We start from the raw sequence: 21,742 nt of genomic DNA, 5'->3' as shown, positions 1-21,742 counted from the left end.
AGTATGTTTTCGTTTGCCGAGGTGCGCACAGACCACCCCTGCAGCGACCATATGAAGGGCCCTACAAAGTGGTGCGCCATAATGGGGCGACCTGCGTTCTCGACATCAGTGGTCGCGAAGAGACTTTTACCATTGACCTTCTCAAATCGGCGCATCTAGACCTTGAACGCCCGGTTGCCGTGCCACCCCCACAACGACAAGGCCGGCTACCTCAAAGAACTGACAGTGTGCAGGCTGTGGACTCTACACCGCCCAGCGCCGGTTCTGGGGTGGGGTCATGTGGTGGCTCGCCCACACGGCAAGCGAATCGGCTCTAGCAGTCGCGGGTGAGTCTGCAGCCTGCGGCAACCAAGGGGGCTCTGAGTGCAGGGCAGACCTCTGCCTGGAACCGGACGTCACTTCCGCCCTGCAAAGAGCGGGGGATGCTGGGAGCGGGCACTTAAGTGCGCGCGGATTTAAAACAGTAAACAGTTCAACCAGACCCTGCTCGACTCAGTGTGTTGCTTTCACTCGTTGCGTATCAGCGTGACCACAGTACACACAGTAACCACTGATTCTGCCCTTTACTATATTTTTATTTAATATCTAAAATAACAATATGGTGCAAAATTGGGAATGATTTTTTATTGTGTATGTTATCAAAGAATAAAACAAAATATATCATTATCAGGATTACAATAACAATCATTAGGATTATTCAACAATCATCAAAGCACTTATCTCTTCATGGCAAGAATCTTATCTTCTCCAGAGCAGTAACATTGATAAACTCTTGGATTGTGTCAGATTATAGAGACTCAGTTTTCTCTGTAATGGGTCAATATTATTATTAAAGCACTTGCAATGACTTAACCCTATTTTGTTGTATGTCAGTTTCAGGTTATGATGCTAAACCAATTTATTCACTTTAATTATGCGGACTGATAATTTCTAGAAGATAAAACATATACTGAAAGACCAATTTTCTAGGAACTTTTTTGATGACAATTTTTGCCATCTATTTATTCCTTAATTATAGTTGTTCTTGATGAATTATTATTTTAAAGAAAAAATTGAAATTTTCTCCATGATTTCAGCAGTTTCTCAATGCATCCCGTTTTGAATTTCCCTGTAGATGTCCATCTCAATTCTAAACTTTTCCTGAACTTCAATTAAATAGTTTTCAGTTGATGTCAAAAGTGCACCATTATTAAAAATAACAGAATCCATAACAAAAGGCCAGATCAGTTCCACACAGACTTCCATAAATCTAACGTCCTGAATCACCTTGGGCTTGGTTGAGCGAATAAAAAAATCAAAGAGACTGGAATCAGATGCTTGGTGAGAGTTATTCAAATGTAGCTCTGTCAGTTGCTTCACTGAATGTTCTAATAATTTTAGGGTTCAGAGGAACTTTCACTGTCTGATGAACAAGTCCTGATTGGGAAAGGTATTATTGACCTTGGATAAGAATGTAAGGTACAATGTCAATGTAAAATGTCAATACGTGTATGCCTTTGGTAACACAAATTCTGAAGGGGACTGACTATATAGGGCTAATTTTAACACATTTTTAGTAGTTAATATAGAAGATTTATTAAATTCAAGAATATTATATATGGTTTGATAAATGACCAACGAAAGGTCATAGACTGATTTAGGTAAATTAAACGAATGTGGCAGTATATGGCAGATATTAAGCAAAGGGCAGGAAATTCAGGGCAGTTTCATCTCAGATAATAGTAGTTGTAGATAATATATCAGGAATGAGTCTTGAGTTGATTGTTTGCAAAAGGTGTACAAACATTACTAAGTATCTTCAGGTAAATCAAATGAGATATTTAACCACTGTTAGAAATAAGAAAGTAAAATAGATCTTAAATTATCATTTTAGCTTATGGTCTGTACGTTGAAGGCAATATATTTAAGGTCAATATAGTGTACAGAATTTATAGCACGGATCACTGATTGAATATTGTGAAAGATCTTCCCCTGGAAATGGCCTGGGATAATGGTGGCAAATGTATAACTATAGCTCAAAGCATCCAAATTGAGGTCATTTACCAGGAACTGAGGTTTTAATCTTTCTTTTAGTTCAGTTACACAATGAACAGTATATTTAGCAATTGGATTGTGGTAGCATCTGCACAATGTATAAAATTATAACAAAAGTAGTTTTGAAAATGTGTAATATGCAATACATTTAGGTTTAAAAATATTTACATTTTTATGAGTATCAAAGCTGTCACAACATGTTCAATTGCACATGCACATATTTCATGCAAAAGATATCGATTACTCAAAAGATCAATTGTGTGCAACACTGCATGAAAGAAATAATATAGCACACAAGCTCCTCTGTACGATGTATCATTTAGCAAGCTGATTGTTCTGAAAATGAGGATTTTTATGCTCATTCTGGAAACTCGTGAATCTTGAAAGCTGCAGTAGTAGGCATGTCACGCTGATGGCTGTTCTCTTTATGGTTGCATAGACATGACTGGCTTCTGTTCAGCAAACAAATACATAATGTGTGAACATTTATGGAGAACAGTAATGAGTATGAATTACAGGAGAGCTATTCCATCCTAGTTTTTGGCCATTCTATTTGCCTTTCACAAACCTATTAGTCAGGCCACACTTTAAGAACCAGATCTAGTTCAAAATTTTTGTCATAACTGGGAACACAAATTTCTTTCTTAACAAAAATGAATTAGATTAGCAAGAGCTCTGTGCTTTATCATAGAAAGGAGGGCAAAACTGTAATGGAAACACATAATTAAAAAAAACCTTTGATACTTTTATTCCACAGCTCAAAATGGATATGTAAAATATTATAAAATGGTAAAAGGTAGGGGTCTGATCCTGACTCTCATTAATGCTTCCTTTTCTTATTAACTTATATTGCCCATTCAGAATTGCATTCACTGAAAAATAATAAAAAGCTTTATTAAAAGCTTTTAAAAATGCTTGGTGTTAACAAATCACAAACCTGATTTCAGAATATTATTTTTTGCAATACTTGTGCTCTGTGCTTGCTCAAGTACAGGTTTATTTTAAATTACATTTTTTTAAGTCGCAAGGCTTTTATGTTTCACAAACAAGAGAAAATCTGCAGATGCTGGATATCCAAGTATCACACACAAAATGCTGGAGGATCTCAGCAGGTCAAGCAGCATCTATGGAAAAGAGTACAGTCGATGTTTCGGGCCGAGACCCTTCGGCAGGCTTTTATGTTTCCCAGTTTACCTTCGGCAGGCTTTTATGTTTCCCAGTTTAGCAACATAAAGGAGTCAAGCACTATCTTCTTTCTGCATTACAAACTTGCACCTTCCTCCTATATAGGCAAACCCTGCTCATCTTCCTTCAGCAGGGACCTCCATTTTCCAACTGGTGCTCAGTTAGCCTCCAAGAGATTAGAGGCATAGGGTGGAATGCAAATAAAGAGCAGAGGCACATTCTCTTCAAATCACATACAGTACAAATGCAATGTCTGGCAGTAAGAAAGAAGATTTTTAACGTAGGGACTATTTCCAAATTTTCTGTTGAAAAAAACACATGCTCAAACAAGAAATCCTGATCTCAAAAATGTTGCAGTACAAAAAAAGATGTATGACGCTCTTCACAACAATTGAAGTTTAACTCTGGATTTGAGCAGTTGTTGAGGGAACTGAATTCCAGCTCCGGCATAATCTGAAAGTTTAGCAGGGCATGAAACTGGGTTGAGAACCATGCAGTTACATAGTCTTCTGAGAATTTCAGCATGAAGGTGGTGCAGACCACAAAAATCTCTAGCAATGTTATATGTACATCTGTACTTACTTACACCCTCAAGGTAGTCGACAAGATCTTTAACATACCCCAAAAACACGGTCCAATCTTCTATTCTTTTTGCTCGGATTCCTTTGAGTAAGTGATCCTTTGTGTTGCATATTTCGCTCATGTGATTCATTCTTGAAAGCTGCATAAAAGGAATATTATTTAATACAACTCAAAACATCTGTATATCCTTTAGCATCAGAAAGGGCTAATTAGACTGACATTACCTTCTCAATGGAAGAGAATGCGAAAGAGAAAGTAATTTGCTATTTATTTAGATAGAAGGGGAATCGGCAGATGGATTGAAGAAATGTATCTATTTAAGTGTATCTATCTACAACTGTTGTCTATTATCTACTTTTAGTGTCTATTATCAGACACTAATAAAGACAACTGGGAATTTAGGATTAATTTCTTTATCCAGAGATTAATGGGAATGTGGAATTTGTCTTCAAGCACATTATTGGAAACAAAGCATAGTTTAAAAAATACATGTTTAGAAGCAATTGCAGTCCAATATCAAATATGCTGAATGCAGGAGGAAAGAAAAATTAGGAACAGGAAAATCAATAGTTTTGTTGTATAGAAGTGAATCTCAGGAAGAAACTGTATGATATAACACCTAGAGGGGTTGGGGGAAGACAAGCGTAAAAGAAGATTGAAGAGAAGAAGCCAGGGAAGCAGCAAGGGAAAAGAAACTCAGAATTGGTAGGGTGACCTCAAGCAGGAAAAGTCAAATAAAGGACTAGCAACAAATCAGTATTGTGTGAGAGAGGGGATAGAACAGGGGAAAGGGAAAGTAGCAGTCTTAAATAAGAAAAGACCATAAGATATAGGAACAGAATGAGGCCATTTGGCCCATTGTCAGAATGTGATCACAATGCTATTAGTTTCAAAGTAATATACAAAAAAAGATAGGTCTGGTCCATTGGTTGAGATTTTAAATTGGAGACAGGCTAATTTTGATGGTATCAGAAGGGATCTGGCAAGTGTGGATTGGGACAGGCAAAAGTGTACTTGGTAAGTGGGAGGCCTTCAAGAATGAAAATTTGAGAGCACAAAGCTTGTACGCACCTGTCAGAATAAAAGGGAAAGGTAACAGCCATAGGAAACCTTGATTTTCAAGAGATATAGAACCCCTGGTTAAGATGAAAAACCTTAACAGGCAGGTAGGAACAAATGGGGAGCTTATGGAGTATAAGAAAGGCAAGAGAATACTTAAGAAAGAAATCAGGAGGGCTAAAAGGAGGCATGAAGTTGCCCTAGCAGACAAGGTGAAGGAGAATCCTAAGGGATTTGATCGATATGTTAACAGCAAAAGGATTACAAGAGATAAATTTGGTCCTCTGGAAGATCCATGTGTGGAGTCAAAAGAGATGGGGGAGATCTTAAATAATTTTTTTTTCATCTGTATTTACTTAGGAGACAGACACAGAGTCTAAAGAAGTGAGGCAAGGCAGCATCAACTTCATTGGACAAAAGAGAGGTATTTGCTGTCCTGTGGCTAATTAGGGTGGATAAATTTCCAGGGTCTGACAAGGTGTTAACCTGACAAGGTGATCCTGCAGGAGACAAGTGCAGAAATTGCTGGGATGCTAGCAGAGATATTTAAATCATCTTTAACAACAGGTGAGGTAGCAGAGGATTTGAAGATAGCCAATGTTGTTGCACTGTTCAAGAAAGGATCTAAAAATAAACCAGGAAACTATAGGCCAGTGAGCCTGATATCAGTAGTGGGAAAATTATTGGAAGTTATTCTGAGAGACTGGATATTTAAGTATTCGGATAGACGTGGGCTGATTGAGGATAGTCAGCATGGCTTTGTGTGTGGTAGGGCATGTCTAATCAATCTTATAGAGATTTTTGAGGAAGTTACCAGGAAAGTTAATGAAGGCAAGACAGTGGATGTTATCTACATGGACTTTAGTAAGGCATTTGACAAAGTCCCGCATGCAAGGCTGGTTAAGAAGATTCAGTCGCTGGGCTTTCAAGATGAGTAGTAACTTGGATTAGACATTGGCTTTGTGGGAGAAGCCAGAAGGTGGTAGTAGATGGCTGCCTCTATGACTGGAGGCCTGTGACTAGTGGAGTGCTGGGTCCATTGTTGTTTGTCATCTATATCAATGATCTGGATGATAATGTGCTTAACTGGATCAGCAAATTTGTGGATGGTGTCAAGATTGTAGTGGACGGCGAAGAAGGCTATCATGGCTTACAGCGTGATCTGGACCAGCTGGAAAATGGGCTGAAAATCGCAGATGGAATTTAATGTAGACAAGTGTGAGGTGTTACGCTTCGAGAGGACCAACCAGGGTAGGTCCAACCAGTGAACAGTAGGGCACTGAGGAGTGTGGTGGAACAAAGGGATCAAGGAATAGAGCTCCTTAATTCATTGAAAGTGGTATCACGGGTAGATTGGATCATTAAAAAGCTTTTGGTGCATTGGCTTTCATAAATCAAAGTACAGGAGATAGGATATTATGTTGAAGTTGTATAAGACATTGGTGCAGCATAATTTGGAGTATTGTGTGCAGTTTTGATCACCTGCCTACGGGAAAATTGTAAATAAGGTTGAAAGAGTACTGAGAAAATTTACAAGGATGTTGCCAGGTCTGGAGCACCTGAGTTATAAGGAAAGATTGAATAGGTTAGGACTTTATTCTTTGGTATAAGGTTGAGAAATTTGATAGAGCTATATAAAATTATGAGGGGTATAGATAGGGTAAATGCAAGCAGGCTTTTTTCCACTGAGGTTGGGTGGGACTGCACCAGAGGTCACAGGTTAAGGGTGAACTGTGAAAAGTTTAAGGGGAACATGAGGGGAAACTTCCTCACTCAGAGGATTGTTAGAGTGTGGAGCCATTTGCCAGTACAACTGGTGCATGCAAGCTTGATTTCAACATTTAAGAGAAGTTTGGATTGGTACATGTGTGGTAGAGCTGTGATCCAGGTGCAGGTCGATGGGAGCTGGCAGTTCAAATGGTTCAGCTTGGACCATGCTTCTGTGCTGTACTTTTCTATAACTCTACGACTCTAAAAAAAATGCAAATGCTGGAAACTTACGATACTGTCTGACCTTTTGAGTTTCCAGCATTTTCTTTTTTTATAATACATCTGAAGATGTTCATTTGGTATTGATATTGAAGACTCATACAACCAATTAATATTGCAATCAAAATCTTTAGTAATGCACTATGCATGCATATTTCAGTCAAAATCACTACCACTCCTAACTGACTTTCTGATTCCTTATTTCCATTTGAAATTGTGCTTTTTCTCTGACGAGGCATCTGCATCATCATTGCCTGTAAAAGACAAATAGTCTGGTTAAACAGTTGGTTGTTGGATGAATTACCATTCAAACATGTCAATCAAAACAATTTCTGAGCACAATTAGAAGCTCCAACAGGATGATAAATGTGACCAGTGATTTCTTGAAGCATCCTGTGCCTTTGGGGACCCATAGCATGATCTATCCTTAATATAAGATTAATTTATGGTAATACTATATTTAATTTATGGTTCACACCTAATAGACTGCTAATGTACATCTTAAGAAAAATACCAGAGAGTGGCAGAGAATTTGACTCTGCGCAAAAATACAGTATTCCAATTCTCCTAGGTAACTCTAAGTTAAGCAAATTTGTACTCAGTTTAGACTTGAACAATATTTTTCTCTTGTTTGTAGGCTCCATCATTCTCCCCCCCACCTAACCACTTGAAGACTATGATCCCACCTTACCTATGCTACCATTCTTTTCATTTTAAACTGAGTTACTAAGAGCCACAACTAAGCCCAATCTATCTGTAGATCAGGAGAACAGACCGACACTGATCTTTCCTACTGTAGCACTCAAGTACTAAGCCAGTTGAAAGAGTTCTCCTCTGTGCAACAGGGGATCATTACTGAAACGTTTCATATCTCTTGAACCCAACTGAGCAAGTGCTATGGGTCTTTTTTTTAAACAAATTCATCATATAGTCTTCTTCTAATCATTAGCAACTGAACTTTACATATTGTTGCATATTGTAATTCAGACCACAAGTGGATGTAAGATTTATCACCCACAGAAATAATACAACCAAATTTTTATTATTATGGTGTCTATCTGAATAGCAGCAACACTTCTATCATGGATATATAATATTTACAGTTACTTTGAAATGTCGTACTTGGTCTTTCTGATGAAACATGCAGAGTATTTCAGTAATTTTGTTTTATAAGATTCAATACAGTAGGTGAAACTGGTTAACAGTCTCAATGAAGGGACGCTACCCAAAATGTCGACTGTTTATTCCGCACCATAGATAAAACCTGAATTCCTCCAAAGTTTTGTGTGTGCTGAACTAGCTAACATATTGTTTTGTTCATTGAATATGAACAGTTAATAGGCCAGGAATTACATGTACACTAGAGTGGTAACAGTGGCTGATTACTTTCCCTAAAAGACAGATTGAACCAGCTGGATTTTTATAGTGCTGCAGGTTTATGGTCACGGTTGCTGATATTAGTGTTTTAATCCGGATTTATTTAAATTCTCCACTTGCCTCACATCAATAATTATGACTCTAGAAAATAGTTTAGTGATTTAACTATTATTTTACTGTACACTTTCGTGTAGAAAGCAGATTAAGGCACTGGTGCCTTACCTTGTATTTGGAGACTACAATGACTGCAGTTTTCTAAGAATAATTAGGCACATACATATTATACCACTTGCCAAAGCAATGCCTCATGTATTCATAAATATTCAATTATTTTCTGAATAAGTGAATTAAACTATGGTCAACAAATACATTGGATACAGAACAAAGACCACCATTTTTAACAATCTGTTTCAGTTGAGTAATAAGTCCTTCACAACTTTTTATCTCCTACTCCATCCTCTCAGTACTTCTTCAAACTCTGGCTGAGAAATACATCCTGAACTGTTTGTATGCCATGATCATTTTCTCTGATTACAACATTTTGTTTTGAAGTTAGGTACTGGCTCCTATTTGGTATTATTTTTTAAATGACCGACTTAGGCAAAGAATGCAAACAGCCTGCCAGACCGGAAAGGTGTCACTGAGTTCCAGCATTTCCTTAGCTGATATCCAAGCACATATTTCATATAGTTGGCTTGAAGGCAGAGAGTAATTCTTGATAGCTGGTTTTCCCTCTACATGACCTTTCAACAATTTGTAACTGCCCCAGATGCGACCTGGCCGTGATCAGCTAAATCAGTAAAGGCCAGAAATCGAATCATGACATCGTAGTCACCCTTACTATAACACCTTCAGTTACTAAAGTAGTTGGAAAAACTTCTAGCATTGCTTTGATCAATAGAAACAGACACTTCCAGTTTCCGGACTTATGTTTCCCCTATGACTATCAGTGGTGGTGGTCCCTTTTCACTTACACACACACCTGTCCATCCTGGTTGCTTTTGGGTTTTTCCACAGTTGAGACATTCATCCCAGTAGCACTCAGAGCTGCAATCCGGTTTTCTAATTCTGAAACCTGCAGTACAAAATTGCACTGACATTTCAAACAGCGGTAATATTGAACTTTCTTGTTTAGCAACACTGTATGCCTTTTTCTTCTTGTTCCCCTGCTGTTACTCATGCACCATACTTTGATAAACTGACAAACAAGTTCTGAGTTACAACCAAACTTATCGGCACAGCCTCCTTAGATCAACTCTTTACAACGTCATTATGGGGAACCGCCGAGAGAAAAATAAAGATATTATAGAAGAGAGAAAATTGAATCAACACTGGAGAATCCCAAAGCTGGAATCTGGAGCAACAGACAATCTGCTGGAGGAACTCACTGTGGATCGAACAGTATCTGTGGTGTGGGGAGCGGGGTGGTGGTGAGAAATTGTCAATGTTTCAGGTTGAACCCCTGTATCAGGACTGAGGGTTGGAGAGGGGGAGATAGGCAATGTGCAGAGGAGAGGGGGAAAGGGTACGACAGGGACCAGAGGGTGATTTTTCAGCTGATTCTTGGCCCACCTATCCCCATTTCAGCCCTCCACCTCTTCTCTTTATATCAGCTAACATCTCTCTCCACTTTGTATCCTGATGCAAGGCCTCAACCCTAAATATTGACATTTCCTTTCCCCCACAGATGCTGCTTGACCCACTGAGTTTCTGTAACAGATAGCATTTTGCTCTAATCAGAATATATCTGTTAATGGTATTTATTTATGGAATGCACACAACCACCAAGATACTATGAAAATGCATTCATAGACAAAACTCTCTAGTTGGAGAGATAGAAACCACAGGCTTGAAATTAAGTAGCCCATTTCTGTGTTACTAGTAGCAGTACTTGACCTGAAATCAATTTTCGCCAATGTGGTACACCGCTAATAACCATTACTAAGGTGATTTATGTTAGTTGTGAAATTCAAATGGACACATTCTGTTGTGAATACCAATAAGACCCGAGAGCTTCTTGATACACAGGATGGACTGGACTGCTGATTCAGTGAAGGCAAAAGGTGGGGGTCTGTGTTCCATGAAAAACTCTTTGAGGAATTTGGATGTGGCAGTCTTGTTGCACTCTTATTCTCCCGACCTGAAATATCTAATGATTAAGTGCCAACCATTCTACTTATCCCCCATGATCCCGACCGCAGTTTACATAATGCCAAAGGCCAACATTAAACAGGCACTTGATATGTTCAGTGCTGTCGTCAGCAAACAAGAAATAGCTTACCCCAAAGCCTTTGAAATAATTGTCAGGGACTTCAGTCAGGCTGGTTTAAAGAAATCTTAGCCCAATTATTATCAACATATTCCCTGCAGGACCAGGGTTCCCAATACTTTCGACCACTGCTATACTATGATTAGGATTATCTACCATTCCATGCATGCACTGCATTTCAGGAAATCTGATTTCTTAGCTGTCTTAACATAAATCTCCTACCTGCATACAGACAGAGGCTAAAGTGCAAGGCTTCAGAGATAAAGACAACAAAGAGTTGGACACACAAGGCAGAGGAGCAGCTACGGGATTACTTTGAGTCCCACAGATCTCGATGACCTTGTAATTTCGGTCTCTGACGCCTACGTGAGAGCATCCCATGGAAAGGATCCGGGCAAGATGGGGTAACTGGCTGAGTACTAAAGTATGTACTGATCAACTGGCTGGAATGTTCACCAATATCTTTAACCTCTTATTTTGGCAATCTGAAATACCCACCTGCTTCAAGCAGTCTTCAATTATTCCGGCGCCTAAGAAGAATGTGGTAACTTGCATCAGGGATTATCATCCAGTAGCACTTACATCCACTGTGATAAAGTCCTTTGAGAGGTTGGTGATGAATCATGTCAACTTGGAAGCAATTTGGATCTGTTCCAATTTGCCTATTGTTACAACAGGTCAACGGCAGATGCTGGACAGCAAAGATGCATACATCAGGATGTTCTTTATAGACTACAGCTCGATATTCAATACTAACATCCCCTCACACCTAATCAATAAGCATCAAGATCTTGACCTTAAAATCTCCTTGTACAATTGGATACTTGATTTCCTTACTGGCAGACCTTGTTCAATTTACATTGGCAACAGCGACTTCTCCACAATCTCCCTCAGCACAGGTGCACCACAAGGCTGTGTGCATAGCCCTCTGCACTACTTGCTTCATACTTATGACTGTGAGGCTAAGCACAGCTCCAATACCATACTTAAGTTTGCTTATGACAGACACCATTTTGGTTAGCCAAATCAAAGGTGGTGATGGATCAGCATATAGGAGGGAAATTGAAAATCTGGCTGAGTCATGTCACAACAACTATTTCTCACTCAATGTCAGCAAGGAACTGATTATTGACTCCAAAAGGAGGACACTGGAGGCCCTGAGCTACTCCTGATCAGGGGATCAAAGGTGGAGAACATTACCAACTTTAAATTCCTTGGTGTTATAATCTCAAGAGGATCTGTCCTGGGCCCAGCACGTGAGTGCCATTACAAAGATAGCATGGAATGCCTCTACTTCCTTAGAAGTTTGAGAAGATTCACCAGGACATCTAAGACTTTGACAAGCTTCTACAGATTGGTTTTTGGAGAGTATATTGACTGGTTGCATCATTTCGTTGTATGGAAACACCAATGTCCTTGAACCTGCCCATCATGGTAAAATCGTCCCCACCATTAAGCACATCTACATGGAGTGCCATTGCAGGAAAGCAGCATCTATCATCAAGGAATCTCACCACCCAGACAATTCTCTCTTCTCGCTGTTACCATCAGAAAGAAGGTACAGTTGCCTTAGGACCCACACCACCAGGGGCAATTATTACCCTTCACCGATCAGGTTATTGAACCAGAGGGGATAACTTCACTTACCCCAACACTGACCTGTTCCCACAAACTATGGACTCACCAAGGACTTTCCATCTCATGTCCTCAATACTTATTGTTTATTTCTTCTTACTATTATTATTTCTTTTATTTACTTTTTGTATTTGCAAAGTTTGCAGTTTGTTGTCTTTTGCACATTGATTGTTTATCTGTCTTGTTGGGAGTGTTCATTCATTGATTCCAGTGTGTTTTTGGTATTTACTGTGAATGCTAGCAAGAAAATGAATTTTAGGGTTGTATATGGTGACACAAACATACTTTGATAATAAATTTACTTTGAACTTTGTGCATCTAATGTGATATCTGTAATAGATATATTTCTAATGACATAATTTTTCCCAGCTATTGCCCTTTATGAAGCGTTGCCGGAGATGTCAGTGAAGGTTTTAATAATGGCACTCAGTGCGGGAACCTACTTGGGTAAACCACAATACTTATTGCAATGCATTGGGTCTCTCACTTCATTAATTCCCACACTTCTCACACTTCTGCGCCCCCCCCCCACAATTTCTTCTTTGGCTTAAGGCCCAAGATCCCAGCTCCCTGACCTAAGATTGTCTATCCGTACCTGCACAACCTATCCCTAACTCCCAGACTCCTTCCAGTTTCCTTAGTCTCAACCCTATCCTGTTAGTTGAGAGCCCAGTCTCCTGCCTCCTGCTAACAAGGCACTAATTTGTAGCCAGCCATATATTCCCTCAACAGTCAATCATAGGCTCTGATGTGATATCTGCTTATTCATATACTGCTGGTACAATCACAATGGCACTGGTGAACCTTGGTGACGTTCTGTGGGCTGTGGACAATACTTCTAATCATGGCTCCAGACCACGGTTTTCTCTCACCCTTGATACTTGGGCCTACATGCTGCATTTTTCTTTTGGCACTTGTGGCCTGAACCTATATTGTGCATCATGAAATGTTTCTAGGTCAGAACTCTCGTTTTATAGCCTTCAGGAACGTGATGAATTTCCGTGTGTTGTCACTCCAAACATACAACTGGATATTTCTGAGCTATGAATAGTCACAATTGCCATTTAATATTGACTTTGAAAATGTCAACAAAATTGATGACAGAAGTTTTCATAAGTTTCTGCAATGAATAGCTCAGTCATATTCAGCTTGATTCTTCAGTCATGACCTTCATCTTTGGGATGCTAATGGAAGCGCCATAATTGTGTTCAGAAAAGGAATATTAGTCAGCGTCCTATTTCGGATCAATATCCAATGTTCCCACTGTAAGTAACTGAAGACGCAATCAGCCTCTTCTAAAATTACTGGTGAATATTTACTGCCAAGGTTCAGGCTTAAGTAACAACTGTTTCAACAAGATTTTGAGATGGTTTAGCAAATTCTGACTAGTCAAATGAGAAATGCATAGCAGGCTTCAAAGCTATGGAACTGATTTTCAGGAGGATGCCCCTATACAAAGGGAAGTGATGAGGATGAAATAGAAGTCAAAATTTCAGGGTCTGAGATATTGGAGGTGGATGCCATAAGAAAAAGCTTCACACACCTGAATGCCATTACTACTGCTGAACGAAGTTTGGGGAAGGGTCAGAATTAGTCTCTGCATCTTAATTGAAGAGGAAGAACTGAGAACTCCTTGTGTTCACAGGTCCTTCACAGATGAGACTGAATGCACCTTTTGTGTTTGCCAAACTAAGGAGCACTGAATGTGCCAATCAAGATGCGTCACATGCAGTAAGGCATGATGACATGTCATTGCCAAATGTCAAAAAAATGTCAGGTGGATTTTTTAAAATGGAAAATAATCCAGTTTCAAATGAAAGTTTTGTTCATTATATCTGTAATCTAACATAAATTACTTATCCCTTTGAGCCAACACATTTCCAAAGCTTTTAAAATATCTGATCTAATGTAGCCTACTTACTCTCAGTAAGTGTACTTTATTAGGTACACTTGTACACCTGCTCATTAATACAAATGTCTACTCAGCCAATCAAGTGGCAGTAAATCAATGCATAAAAGCATGCAAACATGGTCAAGAGGTTCAATCGTTGTTCAGACCAAACATCAGAATAGGGAAGAAATGTGATCTAAGTGACTTTGTCCGTAGAATGATTGTTGCTGCCAGATGGGGTGGTTTGAGTATCCCAGCAACTGCTGATTTCCTAGGATTTTCAAGTAGAACAGTCTCTAGAGTTTACAGACGATGGTGTGAAGAAACAAAAAAAAGTCCAGTAAGTGGCAGTTCTGTTGGCAAAAACACTTTGTTAATGAGAAAAGTCAGAGGAGAATGACCGGACTGATTCAAGCTGATGGGAATATCTCAGATAACCACATGTTACAACAGTGGTGTGAAGAAGAGCATCTCTGAATGCACATGTCTAACCTGGAAGTGAATGAGCTGCAGCAGCAGGAAACCACAATCATGCACTCAATGACAATTTTATTAAGTACAGGAGGTACCTACGAAAGTGGCCACTGAGTGTATATTCATTCACTTATCTTGTGGTGGGGGTAGTCATCCCTTTTATTGAGGGTACTGACATGGTAGGAAAGTTTCCACCAGCATCAGCTGAGCACTGTGGTCTCTGTTAAAAGACCATCCTTGAGAAAGGAACATGGCTCAGTGCAACACAGATATATCACAATGACTATCTATCCTGTGTGGCTTACTGTGTTAATATTCTGATCTAGAATCAAGCTGCTGTTGTTGACAACCATGTCAGAGAAGTGTAGATTTTATTTTGCTAATTTCATTCAAGGAAAGGACTCCCACTTCATTACACTAGATGAATGGACCCATTTGGACCTTTAAGAATTTATTGTATATATCAAAAATAGGCAGAATGCATCGTGTGACTTTTTCTGAGTTGGAAGTTAACATATGTAAGATCATTGTGTTATTGCTTGTGCTAAATTAGTAGAATGTCATCTGAGCTCCTTAACCAATCATCTGTTATGATTCCCATAGAATGCTATGGGAAACAAGGGAGGAAATTGCTGGAGCTCCAGCCGAGGTATTTGCATCTTTATTAGTGACAAAAGTACCAGAAGACTGGGGGATCGCTGCTGTAATTCACTTATTTAAAAAGGGCAGCAGGGATAAGCCAGGTAACTACAAGCTGGTGAACCTAATTTCAATTTGATTCCATCAGTGAATGGAATAACAAACAAGGAAGCAGTTTTCCAGGATTGTCCTTGCAACAAAGAACTAAGCAAGGGAGGTGAAGCTGAGTACAGGGCTACGGTAGGAAACTTTGTCACATGGTGTGAGCAGAATTATCTGCAGCTTAATGTGAAAAAGACTAAGGAGCTGGTGGTAGACCTGAGGAGAGCTAAGGTACCGGTGACCCCTGTTTCCATCCAGGGGGTCAGTGTGGACATGGTGGAGGATTACAAATACCCGGGGATACGAATTGACAATAAACTGGACTGGTCAAAGAACACTGAGGCTGTCTACAAGAAGGGTCAGAGCTGTCTCTGTTTCCTGAGGAGACTGAGGTCCTTTAACATCTGCCGGACGATGCTGAGGGTGTTCTACGAGTCTGTGGTGGCCAGTGCGATCATGTTTGCTGTTGTGTGCTGGGGCAGCAGGCTGAGGGTAGCAGACATCAACAGAATCAACAAACTCATTCGTAAGGCCAGTGATGTTGTGGGGATAGAACTGGACTCTCTGACGGTGGTGTCTGAAAAGAGGATGCTGTCCAAGTTGCATGCCATCTTGGAAAATGTCTCCCATCCACTACATAATGTACTGGTTGGGCACAGGAGTACATTCAGCCAGAGACTCATTCCACCGAGATACAACACAGAGCGTCATAGGAAGTCATTCCTGCCTGTGGCCATCAAACTTTACAACTCCTCCCTTGGAGGGTCAGACACCCTGAGCCAATAGGCTGGTCCTGGACTTATTTCATAATTTACTGGCATAATTTACATATTACTATTTAACTATTTATGGTTTTATTACTATTTAATTATTTATGGTGCAACTGTAACAAAAACCCATTTCCCCCGGGATCAGTAAAGTATGACCATGACTAGGATTGTCCTTGCAACAAAGAACTAAGCAATTTATTCTTCTTACTAAACCACAATTTGAGTAGAAACAACTGAACAGTGAGTAAGAATGAGAACTGAGCCTTTTGTTTTGAAATTTGTTGTTGACCCAGAAGAGATTCAAGCCACTTGCTATTTCTCTTCTAAAAATGCAGCTGATTCCAGATGCGTCAGCACAGATCCAAAGATCAAAATGAGCTCTTTATATGCAATGCCCATTGTTGCTGGAAACAGAGCCTTTGGAAATGCAAAACATCCCTCTTCAGATTCAATGTGCAGCCACTAAACTGCATTTCATATCTCCAAAGATGGACACTGTACCGCACTTTCAGTGCACTAAACCTTAGCAGCAGTTGAAGCCGCTTTATCTTCCAGCTCAGACAGTTCAGAGTCTGTGGTGGTGGTGAGACTCTGCCTGCTTTGCCCCTGTTCTTCCAATTCCTTCAGCTGCCTCTCCAAGTTGCAATTTGAGCTGGCAGTTATATACACCTACCGGAACATAATGTGCTAATGTACTCCCTCTTTCTGCCTAAGGCAGCAACACATTTGATAGAGGCAGATGCAAAAAGGAATGTAAAGCAGGAATATCGGCTAAACCAGCAAGAAAAATCTGTTTTTTCTTCATTTTCTGCTGCATTTCTCACTTGCCAACACAGATGCTAAAATGGAGTATTTATTTATTCCTTTCCAAGGTACAGGTTCCCAATAGCCCTCTCTAACTTCATATGTGTCAGCTTTGTTCATCAACTTTAGTAATGTTTCAGGAGTACTCTACGAGGGGTGATTGATAAGCTTGTGGTCTAAGGTAGAAGGAGTCAATTTTAGAAAACCTAGCACATTTATTTTTCAACATAGTCCCCTCCTACATTTACACACTTAGTCCAGCGCTCCAGAAAGTGTCCACAGCAGGGGTGATTGATAGGTTCATGGCCCAAGGTAGAAGGAGATGAGCTATACAACTCTCTTTACATGCACATGCAGTTCAACTCTTTGAGTGATTATGCAGGAAGTTTAAAGTTAATAACTCATCAGGGGTGATTGATAAGTTTGTGGCCTCAGGTAGAAGGAGATGAGTAATCATCAGGTTGAAGTTAACCCTGCATATCACATGCCATCCTGACTCGGTTATACATCCAATATCATCCCTTAATAACGAGATTTTAAGAACTTCCATCATTACAAATGCTACCTGCTCAAGATTTCCCATTAGGTATTTCATGAAAACATTACTCCCCATTTTAAGCACAGGATCATGCCTCTAGTGCAGGCCTTGTCCAGTAGGAGCTGTGCCATCAAAAGGCAAGTTTCCCCCCAGTGGAAAAGCAATGAGATCGAGAATAACAACTATTACCATCCCTGTTTACCCTACAACCTTAGTATAACAAAGCCATCCCAAGACACTTCACAAGAGCATTAAACTAATATGCAGCAAGCCAATTCTGGCACACAAGGAAAAGTAAATTGTAGACAAATAAATGAGTTACTTGCTGAGACAAACTTTAATGAAATCGGTCAACTCCAGGGAATTGTGTAATGTGTAGACTGAAAGCAGAGTAAAACATTTTCTGAAGGTGAAGGCGAAACATCAATGGCGTGTTCCGGCTGTGCTCTGCTTTTGTTTGGGGCCACTTCACTGACATATATTCAAAGAGGGATGCACAATGCTATGAAGCAATTTGCCTTGTCTCTGATGCAGAACCTTTAAGCTTGGGAATAATCTATGACAAAATTAATTGTCACCTGGAAAATAAACGGGGGATGTGAGTGACAACCAGCATAGGTTTCTTGAAGAAAATCATGTTTAACCAGCAAAATTAATTTACTGATGTAACTGAAGTACTGCTGCCAATGTGTATATAAACTTTGTAAAAACAATATTGAATTATTGTCAGTAGAATTGGAGCTCATTAAAAGGGACAGTAGGGATAATGATAGTGACATAAAGTATAACATGGAGGCACACAACTAAATGACAGATTGGCTGATTATAGCAAAATTGCCTTTCCTAGCAGCCTACTAATATTTTGATTTCTGCTATAACGCATTTTTTGTTGCTTTGTCTTGGCAAGTGTGAAATGTAACATTTTAGTACGGTGATAAGTAAGAGAGAATCTGCAGATGCTGGAAATCCAAGCTGCACACACAAAATGCTGGAGGAACTCAGCAGGCCAGGCAGCGTCCATGGAAAACATTACAGTCGACGTTTCGGGCTGAAATCCTTCAGCAGACCCTTTAGTATGGTGTGCACTTCTAAGGCAGGCCATCAGCACTGAGGGCAATTCTGAGCTGGCCTATGAATCTGATAAAGATGCTGAAAACTTCTGCCAGATACTTCTATGAGCTATCCAACAATGGAGTCAAGGTGCTAAATGCTATCCTGAATGTTCCTTTTTCCATTTTGAATGAATATGGGCTAGAGATTCCCACTAATCAGTGTTATTGTGTCCAGTGCTCCCAAAGTGACCTTCTCAACATGGGACAAACATGAGGAAATCTGCAGATGCTGGAATTTCAAGCAACGCACAGACGAAGGCTCTCAGCCCAAAACGTCGGCTGTACCTCTTCCTAGAGATGCTGCCTGGCCTGCTGCGTTCACCATTCTCTACATGGGGGACCACTTCATCGAGCACCTCTGCTTCATCCGCCAAAAGCGGAACTTCCCAGTGGCCAATCATTTTCATTCCCATTCCTGTTCCTATATGTCGGTCCAAAGCCTCCTTTCGTGCCAAGATGAGGCTACCCTCAGAGTGGAGGAGCAACACCTTATATTCCATCTGGGTAGCCTCCAACCTGATGGTATGAATATCCTTCCAGTAAAAATATTTCCATCTCCCTCCCCTCTTCTTCTATTCCTCACTCTGGCCTCTTCTCACCTACCTATCACCTTCCCCTGGGTCCCTTCTTCCTTCCCTTTTTCCTATAGTCCACTCTACTCTCCTATCAGAATCCTTCTCTAGCCTTTTATCTTTCCAATCCACCTATCGTCATCTAGCTATCCTCCTTCCCCTCCTCCCACCATTATATTCTGGCATCTTCCCTTTCTTTTTCAGTCCTGAAGCAGGGTCTTGGCTTGAAGCGTCAACTGTTTATTTATTTCCATAGATGCTGTCTGACCTGCAAAGTTCCTCCAGAATTTTGTGTGTGTTACTTTGGATTTCCAGCGTCTGCAGACTTTCTTGTGTTTATAATCAGTGTTAATGTTGCAAGGCTTTGAACTGTATCCTCTGCCTGCATGGAAATACATTGTTCTGATGGAGCTGAGGGTAGAGCATTTCAGGAGTCTGGTGTTAGACATAGAAATGACATGTCCAGCCCTTTGTGGCCGAGCCAAGTGTAATAATTGGCTTCAATGCTGTAGAATTGGCTGAGGAGAGGATGCTGATGTTAGTTCATATTCTGCTGATTGATTTAGTAGTATTTTGTTAGGATAGAATTGGGAGTACTTCTTCAGTGCTTTGAATAATTCACATCTCAGAAGCAAATAGGAGGGTAAGAATCATTGCTGGCCAGCAGGTTTTTATTGAAGTTTGGGTTTTGATCTTCTAACACTAACTTCCTCAGATGGCTCATGGCTCTGCTGGTGCACTGAATAGGCATTTTGTTGCAGACACCTGTCTTTGTTGGAAGCTGGCTTCTGACATATCGAGGTATTTCCAAGTTCAGCAGTATCAGAATCCATTATTGATACCACAAGCATGTTGGTGACACGGGCAATATTATTACTCTATCAAGAGCATGTAGTAGGAAAGTTATTGACCAATTAAATCCTGTAGGTTAACGATGTTTTCTCAAGAGGTTTCCTTGGGAAGTGTTACATCATATGGGAAACTAGAAACGGCTTTAAGTGAACAACCCTTTCCTAAAATGCAACGCTGTCAGTTCAGTAATCTGTGGAGTGAGAGCCTGTAACCTGTTGACTCAAAAGCCAGAATACTAGCAACTGAACCTGACCTAAAGTTATGATTCCATGGATATATCAATGCCTTGCCATTACTTGAGTAGGAATCAGCAATTTCAGCACAAGTCCCTAGATATTAAAAAGCATGATGTTGCAGGGAATATGCTTTTGTCATACCAGAATCTGAATTTACATGTTCTGGTTTTTCAATAGTTTTCCAGAACTTAATGACTTGCTAGGCCACTTAATCTGAGTCTGGAGTTATCTATACATTGGAAAGTGTGACAAGAGCAACTTTCTTGAAATAATAGCATGGCTATTACAGCCATCCAGTAGCTTCATTGATGGTAAAATCTTACTCCAGAGCTTTGAAAGCCAAATTTATTCAACTTAATTTCATCAGCCATAGTAGAATTTAAACCCAGTATTGATTGTAAACGCATGCTTCTAAATGGTATTCCTAATCTTGTAAACTAACCACCATGTTATCACACTTACCAACTTGTACTAAGGTCCACTATTCCATCGTCCACAGTGGTGACTCATGTGTGAGCAGGGGTAGTAGCATCAGCAGGGTGTTGAGTCATGTAGACATTCACATATTAGCCCCATCTTACTTCCATACACTATCTAAGTATTATTGGTGGTGATGAAGCCCTGAAAATGTGATGCTACCCAGGAAGATAACTCTGGTGTACTAGCCGAGGTCTGTGTCACGTCTTATCTTGATAATTCACACCACGCAGAATCATTAGGGTTCTGTGATGCCTCTTTGTGCTTGTAATTATTTGCACTGTTAATGTCCAACACCTCCAGTTTATGCTTACTTCTAAATGAATGAACCTTACTTCTCCCTCATGTTCAAAACAACCAGACTGTCTATTGAAGAGAAATATGGGAGAGGCAAGATTGATGTTGAGAAATATGTTATTCATTTCTGATCCAGTTAATAGCTTTTACTCCCTGGTGCTATTTCAATACTGAAATAGATCTGAAGGAAATATTTGTGATGCTTAATATCCTTGTAATGCATTTTACTTAATATCAAAACAAGCAAGAAAATATATTTTGACATAATACATCTATTTGTTCAAATTTGTGCTATTGCTGTTTAAGAACAAAAGGAAACTGAGTGAAAAGAGCCATTAAGGAACCAAAATAAGCGGAGATGCTGCTCACATTAATGAGGTGGAGGGTCAACATCTTTTCCCTTTTAATAGTTGGGATGATGGAACACCAATAAAGGCACCTTTCAGTTGCTGCATCCATTAATATATGAGCACAAATATCTTACGGTGTTACATTAAAAGTGTGCCATCTCAATTGAAAATAAACCAGTTCCAGAAAATGTGAGTATTTCTGGACTATTATATGTCAGACTAACTTCTTTGGGTCAGAAACAGGTGCAGTGTTGTTGATGGTGTTAACAGGTTTGCTCTGGTTGAAAAGAACACAAAGTAAGTGGAAAGTAAACCAAGTGAGCAAACATGCAATTGAAGCATTGGTCATTTAGACTGAGACTCCAGGGTTTTACAAGTATTTATATCCAGTGACTAATCTTTGAGGTCAAGTCACTGATACATACATACGTAGATAATGTGGCATCCAGATTACATACAGTTGAACCACCATGTCGGTATTTTGAGGGGGGGGGAATC

General features: G+C 39.8%; 1 protein-coding gene across 13 annotated transcripts in view; it reads right to left on the bottom strand.

The window, feature by feature from the left end:
• Positions 1-607: 607 nt before the first annotated feature.
• LOC140199427 (melanophilin-like) overlaps positions 608-21,742 on the bottom strand; it is a 192,536-nt gene continuing 171,401 nt past the window's right edge. For 12 of the 13 annotated variants that reach the window (XM_072261507.1, XM_072261508.1, XM_072261504.1 and 9 more), the window contains 4 exons: positions 9,209-9,301; positions 7,037-7,103; positions 3,840-3,940; positions 608-2,486 (listed from right to left, as the gene is read on the bottom strand). In XM_072261507.1, the coding sequence (XP_072117608.1) occupies positions 2,460-2,486; positions 3,840-3,940; positions 7,037-7,103; positions 9,209-9,301 (288 nt within the window). In that variant the 3' untranslated portion in view covers positions 608-2,459. The remainder of the gene's footprint in view (positions 2,487-3,839; positions 3,941-7,036; positions 7,104-9,208; positions 9,302-21,742) is intronic. The other variant, XM_072261512.1, reaches the window with a different exon arrangement.

The sequence above is a fragment of the Mobula birostris genome, chromosome 6 (assembly GCF_030028105.1).
Source record: "Mobula birostris isolate sMobBir1 chromosome 6, sMobBir1.hap1, whole genome shotgun sequence".
In the NCBI taxonomy this organism is placed as follows: Eukaryota; Metazoa; Chordata; class Chondrichthyes; order Myliobatiformes; family Myliobatidae; genus Mobula; species Mobula birostris.
Note: the sequence above shows the minus strand (reverse complement) of the source record. Positions and strands in the feature narration are given on the sequence as shown.